At 42.7% G+C, this 12,882-nt stretch overlaps 1 protein-coding gene across 4 annotated transcripts in view; it reads left to right on the forward strand.

The window, feature by feature from the left end:
• LOC147172093 (dynein axonemal heavy chain 11) overlaps positions 1–12,882 on the forward strand; it is a 41,878-nt gene that overhangs the window by 13,914 nt on the left and 15,082 nt on the right. For 3 of the 4 annotated variants that reach the window (XR_015095298.1, XM_086077457.1, XM_086077458.1), the window contains 19 exons: positions 28–176; positions 296–446; positions 538–669; positions 927–1,100; positions 1,693–1,897; positions 2,037–2,202; positions 2,270–2,372; positions 3,117–3,356; positions 3,440–3,601; positions 3,708–3,901; positions 4,557–4,719; positions 5,134–5,257; positions 5,443–5,585; positions 6,362–6,523; positions 11,145–11,378; positions 11,547–11,693; positions 11,805–11,918; positions 11,995–12,138; positions 12,643–12,825. Coding sequence is in view for 3 of the 4 variants with exons in the window: in XM_086077457.1 (XP_085933583.1) it covers positions 28–176; positions 296–446; positions 538–669; positions 927–1,100; positions 1,693–1,897; positions 2,037–2,202; positions 2,270–2,372; positions 3,117–3,356; positions 3,440–3,601; positions 3,708–3,901; positions 4,557–4,719; positions 5,134–5,257; positions 5,443–5,585; positions 6,362–6,523; positions 11,145–11,378; positions 11,547–11,693; positions 11,805–11,918; positions 11,995–12,138; positions 12,643–12,825 (3,090 nt within the window). In the remaining variant the exon portion in view is untranslated. Of the gene's footprint in view, positions 1–27; positions 177–295; positions 447–537; positions 670–926; positions 1,101–1,692; positions 1,898–2,036; positions 2,203–2,269; positions 2,373–3,116; positions 3,357–3,439; positions 3,602–3,707; positions 3,902–4,556; positions 4,720–5,133; positions 5,258–5,442; positions 5,586–6,361; positions 6,524–11,144; positions 11,379–11,546; positions 11,694–11,804; positions 11,919–11,994; positions 12,139–12,642; positions 12,826–12,882 lie in introns of those variants that run through there. The other variant, XM_086077459.1, reaches the window with a different exon arrangement.

Consider the following 12,882-nt stretch of genomic DNA (forward strand, 5'->3'; position numbering starts at 1 on the left):
ACAATAAAGCTGTATACAATCTTTCAGGTCCTGACTCTAGCTAGCAATGAGCGGGTGCCACTCACCTCATCCATGAGGCTTGTGTTTGAAATTAGCCACCTGAGAGCAGCCACTCCTGCCACTGTGTCCAGAGCAGGAATCCTCTACATCAACCAGCAAGACCTAGGCTGGAACCCGTGAGTTTCAAACAATAATTTTTTTTATTTTATATTTTTTTACATGGGATGACATGTGACTTTTTTGGGGGGATCTTAATTGCATCATCCCACTGATAATTTTAAAAAATTTTGCTCAGCTATGTTGCCAGTTGGATTGACCAACGAGAACGGCAAACAGAAAGGGCTCACTTAACCATACTGTTTGAAAAATATGTCCCACGCTGTCTCGAAAAGATAAGAACCACCTTCAAGACAATCATTCCAATTCCTGAGAACTCTCTTATACAGGTACATTACATAGACAGCGAACATTAATTTCCATTTGACCTGTATAAACCACTAAGTCGGAACTTACCTGTACTTCTTGCTTCTCATTTAGACACTTTGCACTTTGCTCGACTGCCTTCTAACCCCAGAAAATATTCCATCTGACTCTCCAAGGGAGCTTTATGAGACCTACTTTATTTTTGCCTGCATTTGGGCTTTTGGTGGGGCCTTGTGTCAAGACCAGGTATTAATTTTCCATTTGATTACATGATTACATATAGCCGTGTAGACAGATAAAAAAACATGTATTTCGGTGAAATAAAATCATCTTCCAACATCTATAAATGATGTACAGTAAATAATGGATGGCATGCTTTATTATAATTTGTTTAGAGAAATGTTCGCAGTTTAAATATTTTAAACTAAAGTTTGACAGTCCTTAACTTGCACTGGACATGTGCATTGAGAACACTTATTCTAAAATATTTTCCGATTATCTAGGTCTATGATTACCGGGTGGAGTTCAGTAAGTGGTGGACCAAAGCAATGAAGACAGTGAAGCTTCCAACACAGGGGTCAGTGTTTGACTTCTACATTGATGCTCAAACCAAGCGCTTGCTTCCTTGGACAGACATAGTGCCTCCCTTTGAAATGGAATCTGGCAAACCATTACAAGTGAGACTCTTTACATATGGACCAACATTTTTTGTTTTTGGGGTCAGGGGATAATTCCAAAATGCAAAACTTTTTCACAGGTTTCACATGTGTCACATACATAATCATTAAAATTTTTAAGACAAATAACCAAGAATCAACAATGAAGGCATATTAAAATTGTACATACGCCTCAGTGAACACAGAAAGGCTCAAGTCAGTTTGAGAGGTTGTGGCAGGGGTGTTCCAGTGGTTGATAGGCTTGCAACTGTGTGTGATTACCATCTACTACACCCCATACCAGTTTGTGTGGGGATGAAGGCTTGAGCAACAAGGCCTGAGCTTTCACCCACGCTCTTTTGTCTTTCTTTATGCTCCCGTATACAGCTGTGAATGCTTCAAAGGGTCTTGCTGAGCCATAATTAGAGGGGTTTTGTTCTCAGCAAATGATGCTATTATGACAGAATAGTTGTGGTGTACTGACGAAATACAAGAAATTATAAATCACATACAATTCACTGAACACATGTCTGTCAATAAATCACTCCAAAGAAAGCCTTAATAACCATGTATGTTTCTGTTCCCTGTCCTCCTGCTGTTTGTATGATTGCAGGCTGTTCTGGTACACACAGCAGAGACCCTGCGTCTTCGCTACTTCATGGACTTGTTGCTGGAGCGGAGACAGCCTCTGATGCTTGTAGGGAACGCTGGAGTGGGGAAAACTGCACTTGTCAGGAATACGTTAGATGGCCTGCCAGAGAGTTACACGACTACAAAAGTACCCTTCAACTACTACATAACCTCCCTGGCACTGCAGGGTGAGTTGGAGGAGGTTGCACATTTTAGTAAACTGTAGTGCCATCTGCTGGTGCTTTCCAATCTATTAAGAGGGTGAAGGAGTTCAGTTGTTCAACTTAAAAAAAATAAAAAACCTAATTTTTTTTGTTGGCTTTGTAGACATCCTAGAACGTCAGTTGGAAAAAAGAGCAGGCAGGAGCTACGCACCAGCTGGCAGCAGAAGGCTGGTGTACTTCATCGATGATATGAACATGCCAGCTGTTGACACCTATGGAACAGTGCAACCACACACACTCATAAGGCAACATCTGGATTATGGGCACTGGTATGAAGACACATTTCTACTTTTGCATTTGCTTCTGCATTCTAATGCATTTATGTCATAATTACAGGTACGATAGACAGAAGTTGTCCCTAAAAGAAATATACAACACGCAATATGTTGCCTGCATGAACCCAACTGCTGGGAGCTTCACCATCAACCCAAGACTTCAGGTATGTTTACAAGTTAAAATGACATAATAACATACAGAGAATTTTTTGTCTTTAGTATTGCGTTCCGATATCTGCACAGGATAATTAAAAACTTGATCATAACATTCTTGTGTGGTTCCGAATGTTAGTAAATAAATACAATTATAAAAATGTATTGGGAGTGCTTTTAACTTTTATTTGCTCCCCAAAACGTATACATACTTACTATTTTAAATATTACCATGCTCCCAAAGACATATTTATAAAAAAAATAATAATGTTTTTTGTATGCCAGAGCATACTTTGATGCAGTCTCTGAACTGAAGAGAATGCATGAAGCAATGGTAGTTGTTACAAAAAAGGCCAGCAGGTGGCAGCAGAGTATAAGAGATCAACCTAGGCCATGTTTCAACAAACTGTTTTCCCCACTGTTTTAAGCAGATTTGTGAATAATGATGAAACTTTGCTATATTCTAATGTTAATTCCTGCAAAACGGAAACAGATAGAAATATACTTTTTTTTCTGATGAAAGAAGAGACTCTAATCTTTCTTTCGGTAGGTTCCTTTTTTTTTATAGCAATAGAACACAATTATGCTGTGGTTCTCGCAAAATAAGTCAAAATCCAGTAAAACAGCTGGGAGCAAAGGGGGTTGCTTCAGTGAAAATGGCTTGGAGTGAATGAGTTAAACAGGTATACAGGTACAACTAAGGAATATCATCATTGGTTTCAAAATCAAGATCATGTACTATTTGCTTTCCACAGAGACATTTCTCCGTATTTGCGGTGAACTTTCCTTCATCCGAGGCTCTAGTGTCCATCTTTGGGCAGATCTTGAGCTATCACCTGACACAGCAACACTTCAGTTTGCCCGTTCAGAAGTGCACTGCAGCTGTAGTCCAGGCAGCAGTAACGCTCCATCACAAGATGGATCTCACTTTTCTGCCAACAGCCATTAAATTCCACTATACATTCAACATGCGAGACATGTCTAACATCTTTCAGGTGATGCTGATTGTAATATTGCAACTATTTGCTATAAGACCTGTGAATGAAGTTAAATATTCATCTGACTGTGTGTGGTTCAGGGTATTCTTTTTGCTGAGCCTGAGAATGTTGAAAACAGCACTGATCTGACTTTGCTGTGGCTGCATGAGTCCTTAAGAGTCTACTCCGACAGGCTATTAGACATCAAAGACATACAGCTCTTCCGGAAGCTCCAGATGGAGACTGTGCATGAGTGCTTTGAGGTGCAATATAGATTCTGATTTAAAAATAACACATTTGTCGTTCACCCTTTGCAAACAATACTGACGAGTAGTCCCAAATAAATCAATATTACTTTTCTTTATCTAGGGAGTTGAGGATGAAAAGATGACAAAGCAACCCCTTATCTTTTGCCACTTTGCACAAATTGGCAAGGAATCTTCATACACTGCTGTCACAGACTGGTCTGTGCTCAGGACCAGCCTGACTGATGCCCTGGAGAGCTACAATGAACTCAATGCAGCCATGAATCTTGTGTTGTTTGAGGACGCAATGCAACATGTGTACGTATTGATTTATAGCACATGATCAGAGTGAATGAATATCTTGTCTCTTTGGTAAAAATTTTTTTAACTTACTATAATTAGTTTAACTCATTTGCTCCCAAAAACGTATACGTATGTTCTATTTTTAATATTTTAAGTTTCCCAAATATGTATTTATACGTTTTTATTTTTATTTTTTTTAATGCTAGAGCATACAGAAGGCTTTGATGCAGCCTCTGAACAGGGTGAAGCAATGGTAGTAATTCCAAAAACGGCCAGCAGGTGGGAGCAGAGTATAAGATATCAACCAAGGCCATGTTGCAAACAAGCTCATTTACCCACAGTTCTAAACAGATTTGTGAATAACAATGAAACTTAGCTATTTTCTAATGCTAATTGCTGCATAACGGAAACAGATAGAAATATTTTTTTTCCTGATGAAAGAAGAAACTTTAACCTTTCTTTTGGTAGGTTCCATGTTTTTATAGCAATAGAACACAATATTCTGTGGGCCTTGCAAAATCTGTCAACATCCAGTAAAACAGCCTGGAGCGAAGGGTATTGCTTCAGTGAAAATGGCTGGGAGTGAATGAGTTAAAAAAAAACAGTAAGAAATGTTTTCCCAAAAAGTAAGTAAAACAAATTGAGAAAAAAAAGGTCTTGTTGTTGCCAGCTGTCGCATTAGTCGGATCCTGGAGTCCCCGGGCGGTCATGGCTTACTGATCGGGGTTGGGGGCAGTGGGAAGCAGAGCCTGACTCGTCTGGCTGCCTACATTTCCTCTGTGGAAGTCTTCCAAATCACTTTACACAAAGGTTACAACATCCAGGACCTCAAGGTAAACACAGCTGCAAGATAAACATGATATTAATTACCGTATAATGCCATAAAACATGCTGTCGCCTAAATGTTGTATCAGCAGTCAAGGTCTTGAATTTCATTGGTTTTATACAAAACATCCGTAGTTAATAAAATGAACGTGACAAACCTTGATCAATATTCCCTGTGGCTGCATGCATGATATTGATTTAATTCCGTTTTGTTGAGCTGCTCTGTTGATGCAGGAAATAATTGTCCGATACCATTAAAGGCCAGTGGGAAATATTTCAATATCTTGTTGATGAAACACATTTTTGTTACAAAAACATCTTAAAAGTTCATGGTGTCATAATGTGGGTTATTGTATTGATTACAGTAAGATGCTTCATTCTTTGCATTTACGTACGTTCATTTCATTTGTGGTTTTGCTCAGATGGATCTCGCGGGTTTGTTCCTTAAGACCGGCGTGAAGAATCAGCGTGTAGCTATTCTTGTGACTGATGCACAAATACCCGATGAGCACTTTCTGGTCATTGTTAATGACTTACTGTCATCAGGTCTGATTCTAATTTCACATTCATTCTTGTTCAGTGCTTTTGGAGTGTTTTTTGTTTGTTTAGTCCAGAATCCATTTTCAACCTATTCACTCTGTTAAATGATTGTGAAATCTTCCACTGCATGAACAATGAATATTGATCTTAGCCTCTCTGGTGTTTCTAATAATGACTGCATCTCCCTACAGGAGAAATTCCTGAAGTCTTCAGTGAGGAGGAGATTGAAGGAATTGTGTCTGCTGTGAGAGCTGAGGTCCGTGCTCTTGGGCTGCTTGACACCAGGGAGAACTGCTGGAGGTTCTTTACTGACAGAGTCCGCCTTCAACTCACGGTCCAGTTTTTCTAAACCTAACCTCACTTTTTCAAAACAAAAGCGTTAGCAATACTAAGCTAGTACTACTACTGTAAACTACGTTTGTAGCATGATTTATACCTAATGGGGTGTTATTTTAACATTGGTTTGAATTTTTTTGTTTTGGAATGCATAATCAGTTGATATTCAAAAAGAGGAAATCTGTCGATTGATGTGGCCAATATTGAATATTTTGATATTCGGATATCCTACTGAAAATTCTATTGAATAATCAAGTATTCGGATAAAAAATAAAAATATAAACAAAGTGATTAGTCATTTTCGCCTATTAAACTGCCTTTGAAAAATAATTTGACAGCTCTTGCCATGCGTCACTTGCTTTTACATACACATATTTTTGTGTTTGAGCCATTCACATCTGCTCTTTAAGAACATTACGCCTGACAAGATAAATTAAAAGACCCAGTGAAACTGGGAGGTTAAAAGGAAGGAAATTATTGTCCTGGTCCACACATTTGTGGTCCAGCTAATTGTTGTGCCAGGGCCTATGGTCGTGGCACCGTCTGCTTCATCCAAATGGTCAAGTGTTTGCCTGACTGCTTGCCAAAGTGAGGGAAGTGGGTGGGTATTGGAGGGTGCCAGTCATCTGTTTTCCTTTAGGATGTTTCTGCGCTATATGATATGGTATGCGTTGATTTTTCTCAGAGCACTGACACTGTCATTGTTCAAGCAAAGTACGCATGCAAAATTGTGTTATTTTGTGAGACGACTCTCTCCGATTTCTTATGTTATAGGTGGTGTTATGTTTGTCACCAGTTGGAAATGAGCTCAGACTCAGGGCCCGTCGATTCCCTGCCCTCATCCAGTGCACCACCATTGACTGGTTTCATCCATGGAGCTCGGAAGCTTTGCAATCAGTCAGCTATAGATTTATCCAAGAGATTGATGACATTGAGGTAACACTTTATAAGTCGTAATAAATTCTCAGTTGGCGATATTTTTTGACACCAAGGTTTTTATCACATTTGTATAAATTAACCAACAATAATTAGTTGCGAGAAAGGTAGATGTTATCAAAGATGCAAAGATTCTCCATGACACAGACACGAGTACACTATAATGAACCTCTTTTAATTGCTACAGTGCAGCTGGATTAACATTTTCATAGATCCCTCATCATTAGTTCTATGTTGAGGTTCTGATGAATTGCCCAACACATGCCCGAAGACGCACAGTGAGTGCACGCATCACATTGTTTTTCATCATAGCAGTGAAGCGCTCCCAGTCCAGGATCATTTATGTTAATGAGCAAAGAGTGATTAAGCACATAACGACCCACTAAATAGGCACAGCTGTCACAAGCAAGTGTCCTCACATGTAAGCATGTGCCAGATTGCTACTTTCCACTGAAGTGAGCGTGCGCATCTGTCTCTGTGTGGATGTTGATCTGGGACTAAAAATAAAAGCACCTACAAAAGTGGTCATGATGACACTGTACAATGGTCATCTATTACCATCTATTTGTAGTTGATTTTTAAAAGATGTGACATTAAATGTTTTTTTAGTTTGGCTGTGTGTGTGTGTTTGACCTTTTATTAACTACACAAGACAATCAATGGTTGCTGAGTTCACTTCTAAAAGAAACATAGTTTATCTGTCAAAACGCATTATGTCTGAAATTATGTAATTAATTAAATGAATACCATATTTCCTACTTGCTCTGTAATCGTTAAGGATGCTTTTGTGAGTTATGGTTTAGGCTGCTCTTTAAATTTGCTGCATTTGTTTTGCTTTAATTGATTGCTAACTGTGTGATTAATGAAGCCCGCGTGTCATTGAGCATCTTACATATGATGAATATCTCATCACAATGTAGTCGCAAGCATTGTAGATAGTGTTTCAAAACCTGTGGCCATTTATCAAAGAATGTGTAGAACATGTTCTAAATTTGTTCGTACAACTGAATCCAGAATGTTCGTAAGTACAAAAAATATCTGTATTTATCAAACACGGGGACACCTTGTCATATACACACCAATAAGGAATGGGTGTTGAGAAAGAAAAAAAAAAAAGAGACACTGTCATTCATCCTCCCAAATGTTTAAGCGACAGATATCAGTGACATGAATTATGACTTCATTTTTAAAATTACAACTCAATTCATTTTTTTTTTTTTTTTTTTTCTTTTTTTTTTTTTTTTTTTTAGAGCTCAGTATTGTTCATTCGGAAATGTCATCATCATTGCTCTTTTTTTTTTTTTTTTTTTTTTTTAATATATATATATATATATATATACACATATATACATACATATATACATATATACATACATACATACATACATTTTTTTTTTTTTGTGTGTGTGGGTGAGTATGTGTGTGTGCGTGCGTGCGTGCATGCGTGCGTGTGTTTGTTAGCTCACCAGAAAACCTATTAGAAAAAAAAAATCTCATACCGTTCACCTAAATCGAACACCAGGAGACCCGAGGGGACCGAAGAAAACCAAGGAAGGTGAAATCCAGCACCGACCAGACACCCCCCACCAGAACTCCTCCCCAGCCCAAGAAACATCCAGACCCCAACAAATCCAAAAAACATAAAATCAGGGAGGCCTCAAGAGACCAACGGAGAGACCGAGAAAAGGAAGGAAGGACAGACGAAGCCGCGTGAGATCCGAGACACCAGCCTCCACCGATTCAATAACCTGAGGAGGAAACAGATTGTGTCTGAGTTTCGGTAGATGCTGGTGTGGTGGATCTGGCATGCATGAAAATCTCCACCAAAGAGGGGAGCCGTCGACCCCCGCCGGAACAGAGCAAGCGCAACACCTCAGGGCCCCCCAGGCCGCGGCAGCGCCAAAGGACGACCCCCGGGCCCCACCAGGGCCACCGGCCGGAGAGCAAACCCAGGAGCAGGAGCGCCCCCCGCCCCAACCCGGCCCGCGCCCCCGGCCCAACGCAGCAGGACGGGGCACTGCAGGCCCACCAGGCACCCCACCGGCCCCCAACCCCCGCCCCCCCACAACCCCCCGCCCCCCATCCACCCCCGCCACCCACCCCAACCCAGCCCCAGCCGCCCCCATGCCCCCAATCCCCCAGACACCCCCCACCCCCAGCACCCCCCCACCCCGCAACCCCCACCACCGCCCCCCCCCAACAAAGCCGCCCCCCCCCGACCCCACCCCGACCAACCGGCAGCCCCCCAACCCCCGACCCCCAGCCCCCGGGGACCACCCGCACCCAGGCACCGGCGCCGAAGAGGGGCCGGGCAGCGGAGCGGAGAGGGCAGCCGCGCCCACCCCACCCCCCGCCGTGTGGAAGGACGGAACACCGGGGGCAGAAGGGGGAGATGGGGGCACCGGAGGGCGGCCGACACCCCCGAACCCCAGGCCCAGCGGGGGAAGGCCCCGGTCGTCACCCCAGCGTTCTTTGTGAAAATTAACCCCTGTTACTGAGTCCGCCAGCTCGCGGACTGGCGAACTCTACCCCTAAACCGTGAATGTGACCCCACCCAGTGTATATACAAGTGTGTGTGTGTGGTGCATTAAAATTAGGAGCAGGTGAACCGGAGCCGATGGAAATGATATTCCCACGCTCCGATCCACCCGCCACCCAAGCATGTTGCTGAGTGTATGTGGTGCATTAAAAAAAAAATAGATAGGGCGGGGGGGGGGGCGGGTGGCGACACGGACAGGGGACCGCAGCACTGCTCTATACTGCGGCCCCCAACCGATGGCACCCCCACAAGCCCCCCCCCCCACCCACAAGTTGTGTGGTGTATTAAAATTGGAGGGGAGTTGTAGGGTGAAGACGGTGTTTCCACCCTACCCCACCCCCCAAAGTGTGTTATGTGCCCTATATGTCTATAAAAGTGTATTGTGCAAACCTAGTGTAGTGAGTTAAGAGGTGTGACCAGCGGGGCCCCCCCCAACCGGGCGGGGGCAGGAGGCGCACCGGCCCACCAAGCCCCCACCCACCCCACCAGGACCCCGGCGGGCATATGGGACCCGTCCGGCGGGGCGATAGGGCTCGCCCCCCGGATACTGGGTCCCGCCCGAGGTGTCAGGACGCCCACCGGAGCGGGGCGGGCACGACACCAAACCCCAGCCACCCCCGCCGGCCCCCATAGCACCGAGACCCGGGCCATGGATGGAGCCCCCGGCCCAGGGGAGGGGAAGGAAGGCGTACCGGGGAAGGGGAAGGGAGGAGGGAAGGGGACGACAAGAAGGGCAGGGGGCAGCGGCAGGGACGCAAGGAGAGGGGGAGAGGAGGAGGAAGGGCGACGAGGGAGAGGGGACAGGGAGGCGGAGGACGGGCGGGGAGAGGCGAGGAGGGAGAGGCAGCAAGGGGGAGGAAGGGGGAGGGGAGAGGGAACCACCGGGCACCCCGGCGGCCCACAGGCCCCGAACCGCGCAACTCAATTCTTATAAAAGAAATAAAGTAGGTAGAGTAATTTGAATAAAGCTTCTTATCCCTAAAAAAAAAAAAGGAATGCGTGTTGATAAAACCCACCTGTTCTAAATTGCTGTGCTTGTGAATGTCTAGTTTCATTTGTACTGAGAAATGCCTCCAATTGACCATATAAGTAAGTAGCAGGAATCCCTTTAAGAAGTCCAAAATCATGGCAAAGACGGCTGATTACTGAGTACTGTTGAGAATAATTAATGCAGGTCTGACCAATAAAAGAAAAAAAATATGTGGGAAAATTTTAAACTCAGTTTTGAACTCAGTGGAAAAAAGAAGTCAGGGCCCATAGACGAGAATTATCTTTAATTACTGGAGGAGGACAGGCAAGTTATATGGATACTGTATTGCAAGCTGGAGACACTTGAAGTCACTACTCTATATGCACAGCCAGCCCTCCTGAGATTCTTATTGGAGGTGCACATTCGCATAGCTCTCTGTAGAATGAATGAATCGTGCGTTAATTCCTCCAGCCTGTAGGAATTTTTGCATCTATTTGTGCATTGATTTAATGAAATCATTACCTGTTTACGTAGCATAATTTATTGTGTGATGATGTTTTCATTTAAATGTTAATGCAATTCATTCATGGCTTCAGCTAAGTTTGGGGAAACCCTTGTTTAATTACGTCTTGTTGGTAATATTTGTATAGCCGTTCTATAGTGTCAAATTTGTCGAATAATACCACAAGGTTTTGTGTGTACACAGTCAGCGCTGTGTGTAAATTGAATAATTAAAATTGATAAATCACATATTTTGCGTGGGAATGTTTGTACACACGCTTTACGCACACTTATGCGTATGCACACTTGATAAATGAGGACCCTTGAATGTATTACATACTGTTAACATGCTCCTTCTTTTAGACACTACTGTCTGTTTCTGATGTCTCTGAAATTATTTTCACAGAGGTTTCAAAGCCTAATCATTTCTGCTAGCTACACCTAAATTTCAGATTGAGTAAGTCAGGGCCACCCTAGTAAGATGGAAAAACTTGTAGATGAATTCAAAATTTATGAAGATAATATTTCAGTCGCCATCAGCTTGCGGATGTTAAACTCTACTCAATCCACCTCACCCTCTTTTCCCCCCGCTTGTCTGCTTATTTTTACAGCCTGCTGTCCAGGAATCCATCAGTCTTTTCATGGCCTACGTTCATACCAGTGTCAACCAAGCAAGTGAAAAATACCAGCGCGATGAGAAGAGATACAATTACACCACCCCCAAGAGCTTTCTCCAGCAAATCACCCTGTACAGGAACCTTCTGCAAAAGTCCCGAGCCCAGCTCCAACACAAGATGAACCGGCTTGACAGCGGCCTTCAAAAGCTCCAAAGCACTGCCTCTCAGGTAAGTGAAATCATTTCCTGTACACTTGAGGATGATATGATTAAGGTTGAATGTCGCTGTATGGAAATTAGGCTTAGCTTTAAATTATGATCCAAGTCATGTTGCTTTTTGAGTACAGTATTTACAATTTAAAGTATGTGTAATAGATGAATGTTTTTTCTCATTTAGGTTGAGGACCTGAAAGCCAAACTAGCAGATCAAGAATCAGATTTGACCTATAAGAATCAGAATATTGAGGCTCTGATTACAAAGATTGGACTTCAGACTGAGAGGGTTAGCAGTAAAAAAGAGGCAGCAGATGTTGAAGCACAAAAGGTGAAATAACACATTATATTCTAGATTACTCTAACCCTCTCCTTATATCGTCAACACTCCCCTTATCAAAATTCAAATACGATTACAGTTATTTATTTTTTGTTTGTTTAGGTTTCTCTCATGCAGGCAGAAGTGTCCATCAAACAACGGGATTGTGAGCAAGACCTTGTCAAAGCAGAGCCGTTACTGACAGCAGCCACTGCAGCACTGAACACCCTCAACAAGGTACTTGCTGCTGTTAAAAAGTCAGTCAAATCTGGAGTCCTTCTGCAAGCTGTAAAACATTTATAACTCTTTTTAGGTAAATCTTACTGAACTGAAGGCCTTCCCCAACCCTCCCCCGGCGGTCATCAACGTAGCGGCAGCCGTGATGGTTCTACTGGCTCCCCGCGGCCGGGTACCTAAGGATCGCAGCTGGAAAGCAGCACGGGCCTTCATGGGCAAGGTTAAGCTGTCATCGCCTGATGAATGCCAATCTAATTTTTGCGCTGCCCTTGACCCTGGCCCCGCTCGCCATCTCTCCCATACTTACATTACAGCAGGATGGCTCCATGAATATGCTCACATACTAGGGGAGGAGACACTCTCTCAACACCCACCATAGACATATTTTAAAGCTCTTAAAATGGAATGGGTATTTACTCGTTTCAAGATTTGTTGTATCAGCAGGACATAGTATTTACTTGAATTGATTTACAGGGATCACCAAATGTTTTGCCTGACTTTTTTTCCCGGCTAAAATAAGAAATAATGAATAGGCCAATTATTATTGTTTAAATTGTCATGCAAATATTTTGATACAGTGCGTGCATTACAATAACAATAAAAAATTTAACTAACATAATTAAAGAATAAATATATTTTTATGGGCAGCCCAAACTTCAAATCTTATTTATGATACTTTGAGTCCTTAGTCTTTAAACATTTTAACGTATGTGTGTTCTATCAGGTGGATGATTTTCTGCAGGCCCTGGTATCATATGACAAAGAGCATATCCAAGAGTCCTGTTTAAATGTGGTCAAACAATATTACCTTAAAAAGCCAGACTTCCAACCAGATCAAGTGAGGACCAAATCGACAGCTGCAGCAGGACTCTGTGCTTGGACAATTAACATTGTTCGATACTATGAGGTTTGATACAGAGCTTATTGTCTTTAAAATGCAATTTGCTTTTGTTATGAAGCATTT

Source organism: Leptonotus elevatus, chromosome 6, assembly GCF_054856555.1.
Source record: "Leptonotus elevatus isolate MCC_2025b chromosome 6, RoL_Lele_1.0, whole genome shotgun sequence".
NCBI classification, from domain to species: domain Eukaryota; kingdom Metazoa; phylum Chordata; class Actinopteri; order Syngnathiformes; family Syngnathidae; genus Leptonotus; species Leptonotus elevatus.